Source organism: Oncorhynchus masou, unplaced genomic scaffold, assembly GCF_036934945.1.
Source record: "Oncorhynchus masou masou isolate Uvic2021 unplaced genomic scaffold, UVic_Omas_1.1 unplaced_scaffold_1391, whole genome shotgun sequence".
Taxonomy (NCBI): domain Eukaryota; kingdom Metazoa; phylum Chordata; class Actinopteri; order Salmoniformes; family Salmonidae; genus Oncorhynchus; species Oncorhynchus masou.
In genome coordinates, this window is record NW_027003834.1 from 73470 (window position 1) to 95721 (window position 22252).

General features: G+C 41.3%; 1 protein-coding gene across 1 annotated transcript; it reads right to left on the bottom strand.

Annotated features, from left to right (window-relative positions):
• Nucleotides 1-1846: 1846 nt before the first annotated feature.
• On the bottom strand, nt 1847-21699 carry LOC135530601 (4-hydroxy-2-oxoglutarate aldolase, mitochondrial-like). Its single transcript, XM_064958900.1, has 7 exons — nt 20967-21699; nt 19554-19682; nt 18133-18260; nt 11742-11876; nt 11053-11149; nt 3353-3486; nt 1847-2709 (listed from the first exon to the last, which is right to left on the bottom strand). Exons 1-7 carry the CDS (start codon nt 21199-21201, stop codon nt 2560-2562), a joined length of 1008 nt encoding a protein of 335 aa, XP_064814972.1. The 5' UTR covers nt 21202-21699; the 3' UTR covers nt 1847-2559.
• Nucleotides 21700-22252: the final 553 nt, after the last annotated feature.

Consider the following 22252-nt stretch of genomic DNA (forward strand, 5'->3'; position numbering starts at 1 on the left):
ACACCTGGCTCTGTGGGATGTTACCTATAGATCTAGGTTAGTGCAGGACAGTGGTATTACACCTGGCTCTGTCGAATGTTACCTATAGATCTAGGTTAGTGCAGGACAGTGGTATTACACCTGGCTCTGTCGAATGTTACCTATAGATCTAGGTTAGTGCAGGACAGTGACATTACACCTGGCTCTGTCGAATGTTACCTATAGATCTCGGTTAGTGCAGGACAGTGACATTACACCTGGCTCTGTGGAATGTTACCTATAGATCTAGGTTAGTGCAGGACAGTGACATTACACCTGGCTCTGTCGAATGTTACCTATAGATCTAGGTTAGTGCAGGACAGTGGTATTACACCTGGCTCTGTCGAATGTTACCTATAGATCTAGGTTAGTGCAGGACAGTGGTATTACACCTGGCTCTGTGGAATGTTACCTATAGATCTAGGTTAGTGCAGGACAGTGACATTACACCTGGCTCTGTGGAATGTTACCTATAGATCTAGGTTAGTGCAGGACAGTGACATTACACCTGGCTCTGTGGAATGTTGCCTATAGATCTAGGTTAGTGCAGGACAGTGACATTACACCTGGCTCTGTGGAATGTTACCTATAGATCTAGGTTAGTGCAGGACAGTGACATTACTCCTGGCTCTGTGGAATGTTACCTATAGATCTCGGTTAGTGCAGGACAGTGACATTACACCTGGCTCTGTGGGATGTTACCTATAGATCTCGGTTAGTGCAGGACAGTGACATTACACCTGGCTCTGTGGGATGTTACCTATAGATCTCGGTTAGTGCAGGACAGTGACATTACACCTGGCTCTGTGGAATGTTACCTATAGATCTAGGTTAGTGCAGGACAGTGACATTACACCTGGCTCTGTGGAATGTTACCTATAGATCTCGGTTAGTGCAGGACAGTGGTATTACACCTGGCTCTGTGGAATGTTACCTATAGATCTAGGTTAGTGCAGGACAGTGACATTACACCTGGCTCTGTCGAATGTTACCTATAGATCTAGGTTAGTGCAGGACAGTGACATTACACCTGGCTCTGTGGAATGTTACCTATAGATCTAGGTTAGTGCAGGACAGTGACATTACACCTGGCTCTGTGGAATGTTACCTATAGATCTAGGTTAGTGCAGGACAGTGACATTACACCTGGCTCTGTGGAATGTTACCTATAGATCTAGGTTAGTGCAGGACAGTGACATTACACCTGGCTCTGTGGAATGTTACCTATAGATCTAGGTTAGTGCAGGACAGTGACATTACACCTGGCTCTGTGGAATGTTACCTATAGATCTAGGTTAGTGCAGGACAGTGACATTACACCTGGCTCTGTGGAATGTTACCTATAGATCTAGGTTAGTGCAGGACAGTGACATTACACCTGGCTCTGTGGAATGTTACCTATAGATCTAGGTTAGTGCAGGACAGTGACATTACACCTGGCTCTGTGGGATGTTACCTATAGATCTAGGTTAGTGCAGGACAGTGACATTACACCTGGCTCTGTGGAATGTTACCTATAGATCTAGGTTAGTGCAGGACAGTGACATTACACCTGGCTCTGTGGAATGTTACCTATAGATCTAGGTTAGTGCAGGACAGTGACATTACACCTGGCTCTGTGGAATGTTACCTATAGATCTAGGTTAGTGCAGGACAGTGACATTACACCTGGCTCTGTGGAATGTTACCTATAGATCTAGGTTAGTGCAGGACAGTGACATTACACCTGGCTCTGTGGAATGTTACCTATAGATCTAGTTTAGCTATAGAATATGGAACGAGCTCATCTTGTTTCAACAGAAATAGCAGGACAAAGGTAAGTGCCGGTTGCTGGGCAGGTGGTCTTTCTCTTTATTTGAAAAACATCCTTTGGGAATATAAACACTGATTCCTTACATGTCTTTATTTCCTGCTGTAGTTAATTCATGTCAAAGTGTGCGTCCCAAAATGGCAACCCATTCCCCTATACAGTGCACTACTATTTAACCAGGACCCATAGGGCTCTGGTCAACCGCAGTGCACTCTATGTAGTGAATAGGGTGTGATGTGGGACACATTCAAAACCCCTATGGCCATAACAGGTGGGAGGTCTTGGGGTCGTCCTACAGTGTTGACATGTCTCTAACACACAACACCCTCACAACGGCCTCCTATATAGCAAGGCAGCAAGACCACTGATAGGTTTAAGGACTGGATTGGTTATTGCTTTCAACTATCAAGTCCTCTTAGATTTAAGGCCAGGAAGGGAAGGAAGCTATGCATGTATGAAACAGTCACAGTAGGTTGATGTTGCCCCTAACAACTGATACAGGGTCACATCTTTACTCAACTCCCGAATGATTAAGGTTAGGGCTGGGTGTAGAGTCACCTGATCCTAGATCTGTGGTTAGAGACAACCATATTATTAGAATGAGTAGAAAGGAAATCCACATTCAAGTCAATGATGCCATAATGTTCTACGCATTCTATTCTATGATGCCAACTTCAACCTGGAGCAGGCCCAGTCCCCTGTCTTCTACTCAGTCCCGCCCCCTGTCCCCTTCAGAGCCAGCCGTTGGTGGAGAAGTCCAGTCTAAGCTGCTGTGATTCGGCCTCTGAGAGCGGTTGAAGAGGAGAGCGACAGGTGCCACCGTGGTAACCAAACCACTCCATCGCCTGCTTGAGAGCGGGAACGCCAAACTTCCTGGTCACCTAGCAACAAAGAGTGGAGTGGATGGGGGGTTATTTAGGGCTATGTAGGTTCACTCAAAGCTGTGCTGGACTCTATGTCAACTCTTGTGCAGGGTTACATAGGGTTTATGTAGCTTGACTTACAGCAGTGTTGGGCTCTATGTCAACTCTTATGTAGGGTTACATAGGGTTTATGTAGCTTGACTTACAGCAGTGTTGGGCTCTATGTCAACTCTTATGTAGGGTTACATAGGGTTTATGTAGCTTGACTTACAGCAGTGTTGGGCTCTATGTCAACTCTTATGTAGGGTTGCATAGGGTTTATGTAGCTTGACTTACAGCAGTGTTGGGCTCTATGTCAACTCTTATGTAGGGTTACATAGGGTTTATGTAGCTTGACTTACAGCAGTGTTGGGCTCTATGTCAACTCTTATGTAGGGTTGCATAGGGTTTATGTAGCTTGACTTACAGAAGTGTTGGGCTCTATGTCAACTCTTATGTAGGGTTACATATGGTTTATGTAGCTTGACTTACAGCAGTGTTGTGCTCTATGTCAACTCTTATGTAGGGTTGTATAGGGTTTATGTAGCTTGACTTACAGCAGTGTTGGGCTCTATGTCAACTCTTATGTAGGGTTACATAGGGTTTATGTAGCTTGACTTACAGCAGTGTTGGGCTCTATGAGGCGCTGCTGCAGAACACTGGCTTCTTCCCACCGTCCCGACACACACAGCTGCTCCAGCTCACACACCTCACGCCCCAGCACGTTGGCAAGCGCACACACACCGCCCACACAACCTGCAACACACACACACACACACACACACACACAGTATTAGCTGGGTCCTTTTAAAGGGACTACTAGTCAGTATTATTGATCTGAAACACAGCTTTAACACTCACACGTGACCTGCTCCTTCATATTCCTACAATTTGACAGGTTATGGAAGCATATCTAACTGTAATGATTGGCAGTTGGGCCCTGGACCGTTGTGGTGTGTGTGTGTGTGTGTGTGTGTGTGTGTGTGTGTGTGTGTGACTGACATCCGTTATAATTTCCTCAAATATGCGTTTTGATTGACAGCCATATGACACACCCCTTCTTTCAGCATCCTGAGGTAGATGAACGAGCTCTGGATCTCAACAACGCAGACACACACACCAGATAACACATACACACAATACGTACTGTACACACATGCAGTACAGACACACCCACACAGTACAGACACACGGTGCACACACACCCACACAGTACATACATACAGTACAGACACACAATACAGACACACCCACACAGTACATAAATACAGTACAGACACACAATACAGACACACCAACCACAGTACATACACACAATACAGACACACCCACACAGTACAGACACACAATACAGACACGCCCACACAGTACAGACACACAGTACAGACACACAATACAGACACACCCACACAGTACATACATACAGTACAGACACACAATACAGACACATCCACAAAGTACAGACACACAATACAGACACACCCACCAGATCCCAGTCACATAATATTAGTCATCCTGTACTTGAGCTGCTCCTCTCTGCAGATCATCTATATTACTGCTCCTTATAGGACACATCACTGTACTATATTACTGCTCCTTATAGGACACATCACTGTACTATATTACTGCTCCTTATAGGACACATCACTACACTCTGTACTATATTACTGCTCCTTATAGGACACATCACTGTACTATATTACTGCTCCTTATAGGACACATCACTGTACTATATTACTGCTCCTTATAGGACACATCACTGTACTATATTACTGCTCCTTATAGGACACATCACTGTACTATATTACTGCTCCTATAGGACACATCACTGTACTATAACTGCTCCTTATAGGACACATCACTGTACTATATTACTGCTCCTTATAGGACACATCACTGTACTATATTACTGCTCCTTATAGGACACATCACTGTACTATATTACTGCTCCTTATAGGACACATCACTGTACTATATTACTGCTCCTTATAGGACACATCACTGTACTATATTACTGCTCCTTATAGGACACATCACTGTACTATATTACTGCTCCTTATAGGACACATCACTGTACTATATTACTGCTCCTTATAGGACACATCACTGTACTATATTACTGCTCCTTATAGGACACATCACTGTACTATATTACTGCTCCTTATAGGACACATCACTGTACTATATTACTGCTCCTTATAGGACACATCACTGTACTATATTACTGCTCCTTATAGGACACATCACTGTACTATATTACTGCTCCTTATAGGACACATCACTGTACTATATTACTGCTCCTTATAGGACACATCACTGTACTATATTACTGCTCCTTATAGGACACATCACTGTACTATATTACTGCTCCTTATAGGACACATCACTGTACTATATTACTGCTCCTTATAGGACACATCACTGTACTATATTACTGCTCCTTATAGGACACATCACTGTACTATATTACTGCTCCTTATAGGACACATCACTACACTCTGTACTATATTACTGCTCCTTATAGGACACATCACTACACTCTGTACTATATTACTGCTCCTTATAGGACACATCACTACACTCTGTACTATATTACTGCTCCTTATAGGACACATCACTACACTCTGTACTATATTACTGCTCCTTATAGGACACATCACTGTACTATATTACTGCTCCTTATAGGACACATCACTGTACTATATTACTGCTCCTTATAGGACACATCACTGTACTATATTACTGCTCCTTATAGGACACATCACTGTACTATATTACTGCTCCTTATAGGACACATCACTGTACTATATTACTGCTCCTTATAGGACACATCACTGTACTATATTACTGCTCCTTATAGGACACATCACTGTACTATATTACTGCTCCTTATAGGACACATCACTGTACTATATTACTGCTCCTTATAGGACACATCACTGTACTATATTACTGCTCCTTATAGGACACATCACTGTACTATATTACTGCTCCTTATAGGACACATCACTGTACTATATTACTGCTCCTTATAGGACACATCACTGTACTATATTACTGCTCCTTATAGGACACATCACTGTACTATATTACTGCTCCTTATAGGACACATCACTGTACTATATTACTGCTCCTTATAGGACACATCACTGTACTATATTACTGCTCCTTATAGGACACATCACTGTACTATATTACTGCTCCTTATAGGACACATCACTACACTCTGTACTATATTACTGCTCCTTATAGGACACATCACTACACTCTGTACTATATTACTGCTCCTTATAGGACACATCACTACACTCTGTACTATATTACTGCTCCTTATAGGACACATCACTACACTCTGTACTATATTACTGCTCCTTATAGGACATCACTACACTCTGTACTATATTACTGCTCCTTATAGGACACATCACTGTACTATATTACTGCTCCTTATAGGACACATCACTGTACTATATTACTGCTCCTTATAGGACACATCACTGTACTATATTACTGCTCCTTATAGGACACATCACTGTACTATATTACTGCTCCTTATAGGACACATCACTACACTCTGTACTATATTACTGCTCCTTATAGGACACATCACTGTACTATATTACTGCTCCTTATAGGACACATCACTGTACTATATTACTGCTCCTTATAGGACACATCACTGTACTATATTACTGCTCCTTATAGGACACATCACTACACTCTGTACTATATTACTGCTCCTTATAGGACACATCACTGTACTATATTACTGCTCCTTATAGGACACATCACTGTACTATATTACTGCTCCTTATAGGACACATCACTACACTCTGTACTATATTACTGCTCCTTATAGGACACATCACTGTACTATATTACTGCTCCTTATAGGACACATCACTGTACTATATTACTGCTCCTTATAGGACACATCACTGTACTATATTACTGCTCCTTATAGGACACATCACTGTACTATATTACTGCTCCTTATAGGACACATCACTACACTCTGTACTATATTACTGCTCCTTATAGGACACATCACTGTACTATATTACTGCTCCTTATAGGACACATCACTACACTCTGTACTATATTACTGCTCCTTATAGGACACATCACTACACTCTGTACTATATTACTGCTCCTTATAGGACACATCACTACACTCTGTACTATATTACTGCTCCTTATAGGACACATCACTACACTCTGTACTATATTACTGCTCCTTATAGGACACATCACTACACTCTGTACTATATTACTGCTCCTTATAGGACACATCACTACACTCTGTACTATATTACTGCTCCTTATAGGACACATCACTACACTCTGTACTATATTACTGCTCCTTATAGGACACATCACTACACTCTGTACTATATTACTGCTCCTTATAGGACACATCACTACACTCTGTACTATATTACTGCTCCTTATAGGACACATCACTACACTCTGTACTATATTACTGCTCCTTATAGGACATCACTACACTCTGTACTATATTACTGCTCCTTATAGGACACATCACTGTACTATATTACTGCTCCTTATAGGACACATCACTGTACTCTATTACTGCTCCTTATAGGACACATCACTACACTCTGTACTATCTTACTGCTCCTTATAGGACACATCACTACACTCTACTATATTACTGCTCCTTATAGGACACATCACTACACTCTGTACTATATTACTGCTCCTTATAGGACACATCACTACACTCTGTACTATATTACTGCTCCTTATAGGACACATCACTACACTCTGTACTATATTACTGCTCCTTATAGGACACATCACTACACTCTGTACTATATTACTGCTCCTTATAGGACATCACTACACTCTGTACTATATTACTGCTCCTTATAGGACACATCACTGTACTATATTACTGCTCCTTATAGGACACATCACTGTACTCTATTACTGCTCCTTATAGGACACATCACTACACTCTGTACTATCTTACTGCTCCTTATAGGACACATCACTACACTCTACTATATTACTGCTCCTTATAGGACACATCACTACTCTGTACTATATATTACTGCTCCTTATAGGACACATCACTACTCTGTACTATATTACTGCTCCTTATAGGACACATCACTGTACTCTATTCCCCCGCTGTAAACTCATCATCTCTGTATACCCGTCTCAAGACCCACTGGTCAATGCTTATTTATAAAACCCTCTTAGGCCTCACTCCCCCCTATCTGAGATATCTACTGCAGCCCTCATCCTCCACATACAACACCCGTTCTGCCAGTCACATTCTGTTAAAGGTCCCCAAAGCACACACATCCCTGGGTCACTCCTCTTTTCAGTTTGCTGCAGCTAGCGACTGGAACGAGCTGCAACACACACTCAAACTGGACAGTTTTATCTCAATCTCTTCATTCAGAGACTCAATCATGGACACTCTTACTGACAGTTACAGCTGCTTTGTGTGATGAATTGTTGTCTCAACCTTCTTGCCCTTTGTGCTGTTGACTGACCAATGTTTGTACACCGTTTTGTGCTGCTGCCATGTTGTATTGGTACCATACTGTGTTGTCATGTGTTGTTGTCTTAGGTCTGTCTTTATGTAGTGTTGTGTTGTCTCTTTTGTCGGGATGTGTGTTTTGTCCTATATTTTTATTTAATTTATTTAAAAAATGTAAATCCCAGCCCCCTGTGCCCACAGGAGGCCTTTTGGTAGGTCATTGTAAATAAGAATTTGTTCTTAACTGACCTACCTAGTTAAATAAAATAATCTATATTACTGACACAGAGAGAGACACAGAGAGAGATACATAGAGAGACAGAGAGAGAGAGACACATACATACTCGTGCACTTCCACAATGAAAAAAATGTACTGAGCGAATGTCAAATTGGCTTTTTTAAATTACCGTACAACAGACCAGGTATTCACCCTGCACACCCTAATTGACAACCAAACAAACCAAAACAAAGGCAAAGTCTTCTCATGCTTTGTTGATTTCAAAAAAGCCTTCGACTCAATTTGGCATGAGGGTCTGCTATACAAACTGATAGAAAGTGGTGTTGGGGGTAAAACATACAACATTATAAAATCCATGTACACAAACAACAAGTGTGCTGTTAAAATTGGCAAAAAACACACACATTTCTTCACACAGGGTCGTGGGGTTAGACAGGGATGCAGCTTAAGCCCCACCCTCTTCAACATATATATTAACGAATTGGCGCGGGCACTATAAAAGTCTGCAGCACCCAGCCTCACCCTACTAGAATCCGAAGTCAAATGTCTGCTGTTTGCTGATGATCTGGTGCTTCTGTCACCAACCAAGGAGGGCCTACAGCAGCACCTAGATCTTATGCACAGATTCTGTCAGACCTGGGCCCTGACAGTAAATCTCAGTAAGACCAAAATAATGGTGTTCCAAAAAAGGTCCAGTCACCAGGACCACAAATACAAATTCCATCTAGACTGTTGTCCTAGAGCACACAAAAAACTACACATACCTTGGCCTTAACATCAGCGCCACAGGTAACTTCCACAAAGCTGTGAACGAACTGAGAGACAAGGCAAGAAGGGCATTCTATGCCATCAAAAGGAACATAAATTTCAACATACCAATTAGGATTTGGCTAAAAATACTTGAATCAGTCATAGAGCCCATTGCCCTTTATGGTTGTGAGGTCTGGGGTCCGCTCACCAACCAAGACTTCACAAAATGGGACAAACACCAAATTGAGACTCTGCCAGCAGAATTCTGCAAAAATATCCTCCGTGTACAACGTAGAACACCAAATAATGCATGCAAAGCAGAATTAGGCCGATACCCACTAATTATCAAAATCCAGAAAAGAGCCGTTAAATTCTATAACCACCTAAAAGGAAGCGATTCCCAAACCTTCCACAACAAAGCCATCACCTACAGAGAGATGAACCTGGAGAAGAGTCCCCTAAGCAAGCTGGTCCTGGGGCTCTGTTCACAAACACAAACACACCCTACAGAGCCCCAGGACAGCAGCACAATTAGACCCAACCAAATCATGAGAAAACAAAAAGATAATTACTTGACACATTGGAAAGAATGAACAAAAAAACAGAGCAAACTAGAATGCTATTTGGCCCTAAACAGAGAGTACACAGCGGCAGAATACCTGATCACTGTGACTGACCCAAAATTAAGGAAAGCTTTGACTATGTACAGACTCAGCGAGCATAGTCTTGCTATTGAGAAAGGCCGCCGTAGGCAGACATGGCTCTCAAGAGAAGACAGGCTATGTGCTCACTGCCCACAAAATGAGGTGGAAACTGAGCTGCACTTCCTAACCTCCTGCCCAATGTATGACCATATTAGAGAGACATATTTCCCTCAGATTACATAGATCCACAAAGAATTCGAAAACAAATCCAATTTTGAAAAACTCCCATATCTACTGGGTGAAATTCCAGTGTGCCATCAGAGCAGCAAGATTTGTGACCTGTTGCCACGAGAAAAGGGCAACCAGTGAAGAACACGCACCATTGTAAATACAACCCATATCTATGCTTATTTATTTTATCTTGTGTCCTTTACCATTTGTACATTGTTAAAACACTGTATATATATATATATATAATATGACATTTGTAATGTCTTTATTGTTTTGAAACTTCTGTATGTGTTAATTTTTATTGTTTATTTCACTTTATATATTATCTACCTTACTTGCTTTGGCAATGTTAACACATGTTTCCCATGCCAATAAAGCCCTTGAATTGAATTGAATTGAGAGACAGACAGAGAGAGACAGACACAGACAGACAGAGACAGACAGAGAAAGACAGACAGAGACAGACAGACAGAGACAGACAGACAGAGACAGACAGACAGACAGACAGACAGAGACAGAGACAGAGAGAGAGACAGAGAGACAGAGAGAGAGACAGAGAGAGACAGACAGAGAGAGAGAGAGACAGCTCTGTAGGACAGATACTGTATAATACTGAGACATTATAATCTGACAAAGAGACCGATTCATTAGTCGGAGGTTCATACTCTACATACTCTATTATCTCTATCCCCTAAGGTTTTCACATAGTCATACCTATCTGCAGTACAAAGTGGGTTGGTTCTAGCTAGCGTAGGAGAGAAGTGATGTTTAGTACCCTACACCCTGTGATGTAACGCTACGTGATTACCAGAAAGGGAATTGAGATGGTCAATGTCAGTTCCAAGTTCTAGGTTCTACGTTTGTGGTTCTTAAATTCTACATTCTATGTCGTAGGTTCTAGATTCTAAGCTATAGGGTCTGTGTGTCAGGTTCTAAGTTCTTACCCACGGAATACGCCGCCATAAGGAACCCAGCGGAACCCGCCAGAACCTGAAAATCCTGTGGCTTCGTTTTGTGAACGATCAGAGCGATCCTGGTGATCTGAGGAACGACAGGAGAAAAACCCAGGGATGTAAAAGGAGAGAAACACAGTGGGATGCGTCCCTACGGGCCCTGGTCAACTGTAGTGCACTATATAGGGAATAGGTTAGCATTTGGGATGCCGACAGCATGTTCTCCCCATCCCTCCTCCCTGCTGTCAGGATGAGGACTGTTGAAAGGAGGAGCAGTAGGCCAGTAGTACCAAACAACTCTCATCGCTAACGACTGAAAAATAAACAGAGAGAGAGAGAGAATGGAACGAGGAACGAGGGTTTTGACAGGTGAGAAGAGATACTTCAAAAGAGGAGATGAAGGGAGTTTTCTATGCAATATTCATCCCTCTCTGTTTTTGTTTTATTCTCATGTCAGTCAAGACATGAACCACCGTTTCCAAATAAACCTGAAATGCTGCGATGTTCAAAGGATAGAAAAACGTGAACGACACCCACACACACAGTGGGAAAACCCACAGGGGAAGTCTGAGCAACCATCAGTCAGTCAAATCACTTGCAACAAGTCAGCACGGTCGGTAACTGATCCATCAATCAATCAAATCAATCAATCGTGTGTGTGTGTGTGTGTGAGGACTCACGTCTCCTCCGCTGTCCTTGAGTCCCAGTATGTTAGGGTGTTGGGCCAGTCTCACCACAGCATCAACAGGGAGGTCAAGACCTGTGTTAGCCGGGACACTGTACAGAACTACTGGTACTGGACTACAGTCTGCCACCTGCAGGGGGGGACAGAGAGACAACACCGGGACCAAACAACCCCCGGCACAGGCCATAGAGTCAGAATAATTATGTATCTATTGAATTCTATTTCTATGGTACAGACTGCATGGGTTCAGAACAGAACTATGACATATATATTATGACATGTGGTATATATTATATATTAAGGCATGTGGTATATATTATATATTAAGGCATGTGGTATATATTATATATTAAGGCATGTGGTATATATTATATATTAAGGCATGTGGTATATATTATATATTAAGACATGTGGTATATATTATATATTAAGGCATGTGGTATATATTATATATTAAGGCATGTGGTATATATTATATATTAAGACATGTGGTATATATTATATATTAAGGCATGTGGTATATATTACATATTAAGGACAATACAGTGCCACTGACACGGCCTGCAACTGAAACATGCGGTCTCTCCTTCACTGCAGCCGAGGTGGTTAAAACATTTAAACGTGTTAACCCTATATTAGGCTGCAGGCCCAGATTATATCCCCAGCCATGCGCCCTCAGAGCATGTGGTATATATTAGCTGGCTGGTGTGTTTATGGACATATTCAATCAATCCCTATACCAGTCTACTGTTCCCACATGCTTCAAGGCATGGCCACCATTGTTAAGGCTGTTCCCATATAATATGTTAAGGCATGTGGTATATATTATATGACTAAGGCCCCGTAGCACTCACTTCCGTCATCATGAAGTGCTTTGAGATACTAGTATATTAAGGCCATATCACCTCCACCCTACCTGACACCCTTGACCCACTCCATATTTGCTTAACGCCCAAATAGGTCCACAGATTATATAATCTCAACCACACTGCACACTGCCCTAACCCATCTGGACAAGTGGAATACCTATGTGAGAATGCTGTTCATCGACTATAGCTCGGCATTTAACACCATAGTACCCTCCAAGCTCGTCATCAAGCTCGAGACCCTGGGTCTATATTATATATGTGCAACTGGGTACTGGATTTCCTTAAGGGCAGGTGGTGAGGGTAGGCAACAACATCTCCACCCCGCTGATCCTCAACACTGGGGCCCCATATATTAAGCGTTCTGAGCCCTCTCCTGTATATCCTTGTTCACCCACGACTGCGCGGCAAGCACGCCTCCAACTCAATCATCAAGTTTGCAGACGACACAACAGTGGTAGGCTTGATTACCATAATTAAGGCATTTGGCCTACAGGGAAGAGGTGAGGGCCCTCGGATGTGGTGTCAGGACATATAACCTCACACTCAAGACGTCAACAAAACTAAGGAGATGATTGTGGACTTCAGGAAACAGCAGAGGTAACACCCCCTATCCACATCAATGGAACAGTAATGGAGAGGGTAGTAAGTTTTAAGTTCCTCGGCATACACATCACAGACAAACTGAATTGGTCCACTCACACAGACAGCATCGTGAAGAAGGTGCAGCAGCGCATCTTCAACCTCAGGAGGCTGAAGAAATTCGGCTTGTCACCAAAAGCACTCAAAACTTCTACAGATGCACAATCGAGAGCATCCTGGCGGGCTGTATCACCGCCTGGTACGGCAACTGCTCCGCCCACAACCGTAAGGCTCTCCAGAGGGTAGTGAGGTTATGGACACAACGTATCACCGGGGCAAACTACCTGCCCTCCAGGACACCTACACCACCCGATGTTACAGGAAGGCTACAAAGATCATCAAGGACAACACCCACCGCCACTGCCTGTTCACCCCTTCTATCATCCAGAAGGCGAGGTCAGTACAGGTGCATCAAAGCTGGGACCGAGAGACTGAAAAACAGCTTCTATCTCAAGGCCATCAGACTGTTAAACAGCAACCACTAACATTGAGTGGCTGCTGCCAACACACTGACTCAACTCCAGCCACTTCAATAATGGGAATTGATGGGAAAGGATGTAAAATATATCACTAGCCACTTTAAACAATGCTACCTAATATAATATTTACATACCCTACATTAATCATCTCATATGTATACGTATATACTGTACTCTATCATCTACTGCATCCTTATGTAATACATGTATCACTAGCCACTTTAACTATGCCACTTTGTTTACATACTCATCTCATATGTATATACTGTACTCGATACCATCTACTGTATCTTGCCTATGCTGCTCTGCACCATCACTCATTCATATCTTTATGTACATATTCTTTCTCCCCTTATACACAGTGTAAGAAATTAGTTTTGGAATTGTTAGTTAGATTACTTGTTGGTTATTACTGCATTGTCGGAACTGGAAGCACAAGCATTTGTGGACTTCAGCAAACATCTGCTAACCATGTGTATGTGACAAATAATGGAACAGTTGGATTTGAGGCATGTGGTATATATTATATATTAAGACATGTGGTATATATTATATGTTATATATTAAGACGTGGTATATATTAAGACATGTGGTATATATTATATATTAAGGCATGTGGTATATATTATATATTAAGACATGTGGTATATGTTATATATTAAGACGTGGTATATATTATATATTAAGGCATGTCGTATATATTATATGTTAAGACATGTGGTATATATTAAGACATGTGGTATATATTATATATTAAGACATATATTATATATTAAGACATATATTATATATTAAGACATGCCTGTATATATTATCATCCATTAAGACATGTGGTATATATTAATATTAAGACATGTGGTATATATTATATATTAAGACATGTGGTATATATTATATATTAAGACATGTGGCTATATATTATAACTCCAGCCATGTGGTATATATTATATATTAAGACATGTGGTATATATTATATATTAAACATGTGCTATATATTATATATTATGACATGTGGTATATATTATATATTATGACATGTGGTATATATTATATATTATGACATGTGGTATATATTATATATTAAGACATGTGTATATATTATATATTAAGACATATTATATATTAAGACATATGGTATATTTAATATATTAAGACATGTGGTATATATTATATATTAAGACATGTGGTATATATTATATATTAAGGCATGTAGTATATATTATATATTAAGGCATGTGGTTATTACATATTAAGCATGTGGTATATATTATATATTAAGACATGTGGTATATATTATATATTGTGGTATATATTATATATTAAGACATATATTATATATTAAGACATATATTATATATTAAGACATATATTATATATTAAGACATGTGGTATATATTATATATTAAGACATGTGGTATATATTATATATTAAGACATGTGGTATATATTATATATTAAGACATGTGGTATATATTATATATTAAGACATGTGGTATATATTATATGTTATATATTAAGACATGTGGTATATATTATATATTAAGACATGTGGTATATATTATATATTATATATTAAGACATGTGGTATATATTAAGACATGTGGTATATATTATATATTAAGACATGTGGTATATATTATATATTAAGACATGTGGTATATATTATATATTAAGACATGTGGTATATATTATATATTAAGACATGTGGTATATATTATATATTAAGACATGTGGTATATATTATATATTAAGACATATATTATATATTAAGACATATGGTATATATTATATATTAAGACATGTGGTATATATTATATATTAAGACATGTGGTATATATTATATATTAAGGCATGTGGTATATATTATATATTAAGACATATATTATATATTAAGACATATATATTAAGACATATGGTATATATTATATATTAAGACATGTGGTATATTTTGTAATGACCCTGGGTTTATAAGCACGGATATCGACTCTGCCACTGGAGCATGCATTTGCGGCACAGTCGATAGCGCACTGGACTTCTGGCTAGAAGGTTGAGGGTTCGAGACCTGCTCCCAGCTGTTTCATTACAATATTAAGACATATGTTATACACTACCGTTCAAAAGTTTGGGATCACTTAGAAATGTCCTTGTTAATTGAAAGAACAGCACATTTTTAGCCATTAACATAACATCAAATTGATCAGAAATACAGTGTAGACATTGTTAATGTTGTAAATGACTATTGTAGCTGGAAATGGCCGATGCTTTATGGAATATCTACATAGGCGTACAGAGGCCCATTATCAGCAACCATCACTCCTGTGTTCCAGTGGCATGTTGTGTTAGCTAATCCAAGTTTATCATTTTAAAAGGATAATTGTGCATTAGAAAACCCTTTTTCAATTATATTAGCACAGATGAAAACTGTTGTTCTGATTAAAGCAGCAATAAAACTGGCCTTCTTTAGACTAGTTGAGAATCTGGAGCATCGGCATTTGTGGGTTCGATTACAGGCTCAAAATGGCCAGAAACAAAGACCTTTCTTCTGAAACTCTTCAGTCTATTCTTGTTCTGAGAAATGAAGCCCATTCCATGTGAGAAATTCCCAAGAAACTGAAGATCTCGTACAACGTGGTGTACCACTCTGTCACGCCTTGGTCTTAGTATTTTGTGTTTTAGTTAATTAGTTTGTCAGGCCAGGGTGTGACATGGGTTTATTGTTTGTTGTAATTCTTAGTGGGGTTTTTTAGTTATTGGGATTGTGGCTGATTAGGGGTGTGTGTTGCATAGGTTTGGCTGCCTGAGGCGGTTCTCAATCAGAGTCAGGTGATTCTCGTTGTCTCTGATTGGGAACCGTATTTAGGTAGCCTGGGTTTCACTTTGTATTTCGTGGGTGATTGTTCCTGTCTCTGTGTTAGTGTTCACCAGACAGGCTGTATAGGTTTTTCACGTTCCGTTTGTTGTTTTTGTTATTTCATGTATCGTCATTTGTTCTATTAAAAACATGAGTAACCAACACGCTGCATTTCGGTCCGACTCTCTTTCGACAAATGAGGAACGCCGTTACACACTCCCTTCACAGCGCAAACTGACTCTAACCAGAATAGAAAGAGGAGTGGGAGGCCCCGGTGCACAACTGAGCAAGAGGACAAGTACATTAGAATGTCTAGTTTGAGAAACAGACGCCTCACAAGTCCTCAACTGGCAGCTTCATTAAAAAGAACCCGCAAAACAACTGTCTCAATGTCAACAGTGAAGAGGCGACTCCGGGATGCTGGCCTTCTAGGCAGAGTTCCTCTGTCCAGTGTCTGTGTTATTTTGCCCATCTTAATCTTTTATTTTATTTCGCCAGTCTGAGATATGGCTTTTTCTTTGCAACTCTGCCTAGAAGGCCAGCATCCCAGAGTCACCTCTTCACTGTTGACGTTGAGACTGGTGTTTTGCGGGTACTTTTTAATGAAGCTGCCAGTTGAGGACATGCCAAGCGGCCCAAACTGCTGCATATACCCTGACTCTGTGTGCAATGAACGCAAGAGAAGTGGCAGAAAGGCATTGATGTTTAAGGTATATTCGTGCAACGATTGTGCTTTTTTCCCGCAAATGCACTTTTGTTAATTCATCATCCGTTTGGTGAAGTAGGCTGTGATTCGATGTTTATTTAACAGGCACCGCATTGATTATATGCAACACAGGACAAGCTAGTTAACCTGGTAATATCATCAACCATCTGTAGTTAACTAGTGATTATGTGAAGATTGATTGTTTTTTATAAGTTTAATGCTAGCTATGTAACTTACCTTGGCTCCTTGCTGCACTTGCGTAACAGGTGGTCAGCCTGCCACACAGTTTCCCCGTGGAATGCAATGTAATCAGCGTCCAATAATGCTGATCACCGGTTGTTATGAAAACTTGAAATCGGCCCTAATTAATCGGCCATATTAATCAGTCGACCTCTATTAGAGAGGACAGCTGTTTTGTGTGAAGAATAAGAAGAGGAGAAGAAGAAGTAGTAGAAGTACAAGTAGTAGTAGAAGTAGTAGAAGTAGTAGTAGAAGTAGTAGAAGTAGTAGTAGAAGAAGTACAAGTAGTAGTAGAAGTACAAGTAGTAGTAGAAGTAGTAGAAGTAGTAGTAGAAGTACAAGTAGTAGTAGACGAAGTACAAGTAGTAGTAGACGAAGTACAAGTAGTAGTAGACGAAGTATAAGTAGTAGTAGAAGTAGTATAAGTAGTAGTAGAAGAAGTATAAGTAGTAGTAGAAGAAGTAGAAGTAGAAGAAGTAGTAGAAGTAGTAGTAGAAGAAGTAGTAGTAGAGGTAGCAGTAGTAGAAGAAGTAGTAGAAGTAGAAGAAGTAGTAGTAGAAGAAGTAGTAGAAGTAGAAGAAGTAGTAGAAAAATCAGCTGACCTGTGTGAAGTGGTGAACCAGTGCCCTGCTGTCCATCATGCCCTTGTAGAAGCATGGCGTTACCACGAGAACCAGGTCTGCCCCCGCCCCCGCCATCCTCTCTGTCATCACTACCGTAGCTTTGGTGGCTGAGGGGGAGGGGGGACAGGGGAGAGAGGGGGGAAAGCGAGGGAGGGATCAGAAGGAATGAGGGACAGAAAGGAGAAGAAAGGATAAAGACGGAGAGAGCGAGATGGGAGAGAGAGAGAGAGAGAGAGATGGGAGAGAGAGAGATGGGAGAGAGAGATGGGAGATGGGAGAGAGAGATGGGAGAGAGAGATGGGAGAGAGAGAGATGGGAGGGGACAGAGAAGGATAAAGATGGAGAGAGCGAGATGGGAGAGAGAGAGAGAGATGGAGAGAGAGAGAGAGAGATCAGAAGGAATGAGGGACAGAAAAAAGAAGGATAAAGATGGGAGAGAGAGAGGGAGAGAGAGATGGGAGAGAGAGATGGGACAGAGAAAAAGAGAAAGGATAAAGATGGAGAGAGCGAGATGGGAGAGAGAGAGATGGGAGAGAGAGGAGATCAGAAGGAATGAGGGACAGAAAAAAGAAGAAAGGATAAAGATGGAGAGAGCGAGATGGGAGAGAGAGAGAGAGAGAGAGAGAGAGAGAGAGATGGAGAGAGAGAGAGAGAGAGAGAGAGAGAGAGAGAGAGAGAGAGAGAGAGAGAGGATCAGAAGGAATGAGGGACAGAAAAAAGAAGAAAGGATAAAGATGGAGAGAGCGAGATGGGAGAGAGAGAGAAAAGGGAGAAAAGAAAAGGAGAGAGAAAGAGATTTATTCAGATCCATGTTTACAACACTATTCAAGTCCATTAAAGGGCTTTATTGGCATGGGAAACATATCATTACAGTGCCACAGCAAGTGAAGTAGATAATAGAATAGAAATAAACGAGGGAAACATTATGCTCTAAAAGTTTTAAAAGAACATAGACATTTCAAATGTTATATTACTGTCTATGTACTGTGTTGTAACATCTCTAGGTAGGCTAAGTGCACCATGTTAATGTCATGTTGTAACCTATACAATATAGGAAAGTGGCCATCCTTTTCAGTAGTTAACACTGGTGCATTACAGGGGCATGATGTGGTAGCAATGACTATACAGCCCAATAAAAGTTTGTGTTATTGGGTTTATTGGACAACCATTATCAGCCAATAAAACCGCATGATATTAAAACTCTATAGCTGGGCTATGAGAGGTCAAGTGTCTCCTGAAATAGTCAAAATCACAGTATTCACACTTCGCACATGAACACATTTTGGCTGTAAAATTTGGTAGCCATCTTTCATATGGTTCCTATAGGTGGTCATCGGTCAGTTACATTAATGAGAGTCACATGGTCTCCTTCTCTGTCACACACTCACACAGGGCCTTACATTCACATCCGGATCCTGCCATGACCAGCTTGTCTGTGGGCAGTGCCAGTCTGACCCTCCTCACCACCTCTACCCTCTCCTCCTCCGTCAGGTACGGGTACTCTCCATTAGAGCCCTGCACCACCAGACCTGGAACACAGAACACCATCATGTTTGCACCAATCAATCTTATGGCTTGGGGGTAAAAACTGGGGTGAAAACTGTCGAGAAGCCTTTTTGTCCTAGACTTGCCATGCGGTAGTAGGGAGAACAGTCTATGACCAGGGGCTTTGACCATTTTTAGGGCCTTCCTCTGACACCACCTGGTGTAGAGGTCGTGGATGTCAGGCAGCTAAGCCCCAGTGATGTACTGGGCTGTTCGCACAACCCTCTGTAGTGCCTTGCGGTCAGAGGCCGAGCATCACTGCCTGGTACGGCAATTGCTCGGCCTCCGGCTGCAAGGCACTACAGTGAGTTGTGTGTACGGCCCAGTACATCCCTGGGGCAAAGCTGCCTGCCATCTCTACTATTGCATGGCAAGAGGTACCGGAGTGCCAAGTCTAGGACAAAAATGCTTCTCAACAGTTTTTACCTTCAAGCCATAAGACTCCTGAACAGGTAATAAAATGGCTAACTGGACCCTTTTGCATTGTGTGCCTCCCCCCAATCCCTCTTTTACGCTACTGCTACTCTCTGTTCATCATATATGCATAGTCACTTTAACCATATCTACATGTACATACTACCTCAATCAGCCTGACTAACCGGTGTCTGTATATCGCCTTGCTACTTTTATTTTCAAATGTCTTCGTACTGTTGTTTTATTTCTTTACTTACACACACACACATACCTTTTTCGCAATATTGGTTAGAGCCTGTAAGTAAGCATTTCACTGTAAGGTCTACCTACACCTGTTGTATTCAGCGCACGTGACAAATAAACTTTGATCCAAGTCGTGAAAGAACAGCGCCTAGCCCTGAAACGTCAGTATACAGGAAAACGCGACTGACCGTGGGAATCGGCCAGAGGTCACCAAACACCCTCCACTGGGGACTATACTAATATATTGTACCTTGCCTGCAAACGTGCACCTCTGTGGGACCTTGCCCCTGGGCCTGGCCCCTAACCAAATGAACTGACTGACCGTCTATATGACAAACACGAGGCCACCTACACGACCACCGTACTACCTTCTCAACGCAATATATAGGTTTAATTGTGACAATTAGGCTATAGGCTACTGTTAGGACACTTTCGTCGGGAAACGCAATATCTTTAGACTACATGGACTAATATGCATACAAAATAATTACATGTATGATCTTCTGATCATGTCTTCATTTTCATAATTCATTTCGATTTGCAAAGAAGACTTGAACCATGATAAACCAGGATAAAGTCATTGCAGAAAATACTTTATAAATTGTAATTACCTTTGAAAGGAATCTTTGCATACTTCTGCAGGTTTTCATCCAGTTTCTGATAGTCCACGTCCTCTTTCTGAGTGAACGGCGTGGCTATTGGCGGGTAGATCCCCCCGATGTCCACTCTCTGTCCAGCCGCCGCGCTTTGGGTTCGGCTCTGGGTCCTAGTTGGCTTCCACAGCACAGAGGCACCACGTCTACACACTGCTGGACCGACAGTTCGGAGAGTTTTGACACCGAACATTGTGTCAAATGGAACGGCGGTATTCCGGCTGCAGAAGCGGGTGGGTTGACAAGGTACGGTGGCCGACACCAACAGATGTTGCACAGACTATGCCAGCCCAGTTAATATGCAACGACGCTCTCTAAATATTGACAAAAAGTTCAGGGGGTTTGACATTTTGCCAGCTTTGGAAATCAGGTGTCCTTCCTCGGCGAGTCTAGTAATACAGAACGTTACCCATGTTTATTCTATGCGCTACAGGGCGAGGTGTGCGCTCCCAAGAATATAGGCCGAAACGCTCCAAAGTTGCCGATCTCTATACACTTTCAGTTCAATATCACTATTCGGACATTCTCATTTGCACATTGAATTAAGACATACCGGTGAATAAAATAGTTGCATTTCAGTGGAGTGTAGGACCTAAGCAACTTTCAAGCTGGTTAGGCTGCAGCGCAGGCTTGCTTCAGTTTTGGCAGAGATGAAGAGGTAAAGAGAGGCCCAACTCGGCGGAAAGTCGGTCTCCCTTCAGCAGGTGACGTTTTTTCGCACACCAAGCAAGGAGTTTTTGTTTTGTCGGTCAATGAGTGTCGAATTTGGTCAACAACAAACAATGAATGGCTTATGAACCTCACGTGTGCTACGCGATGTTTATTTGATTGAATAGACATTTTGAAACGCTTAGGTTGTTCGAGTGTGCTGATATAAGTAGCACACGTGACATCACCGCCATTTAGAGAAAAAACACCTTATATCGCAGTTGTCTCGAGATGGCTATGCATATTCATGTCATGAGGCAAGTGGCATAGAGTCCCTCCATTGAACACAGGCGGTTGACGTCAACAACCATCATCGAATATTCAAAAGAGTATTAAAATAATGAGATGTAGCCATCCACTAATCTAAAGAAAGATTAGTATTTTTGATGTTTAGAAAAACAAACCTCAGAAAGTAGGCTACTTACCGATATGAGTGATAATGTTTTTGTTAAATGACCAAATCTCGCATACTATATCCATATGCAAATCATAACGTTTCTTTGGAACCTGGGTGATTTCATTTATTATGAGGACAA

Bases quoted from the DNA above. Each gene is read 5' to 3' on its own strand.
- LOC135530601 (XM_064958900.1), bottom strand. From the start codon at position 21,201: ATGTTCGGTGTCAAAACTCTCCGAACTGTCGGTCCAGCAGTGTGTAGA. The intron at 3,487-11,052 runs GTAAGAACTTAG...TGTGTGTTGCAG, and splicing joins TATGGCGGCGTATTCCGTGG to GTTGTGTGGGCGGTGTGTGT. The intron at 2,710-3,352 runs GTAAGTCAAGCT...CTTTGTTGCTAG, and splicing joins TCATAGAGCCCAACACTGCT to GTGACCAGGAAGTTTGGCGT.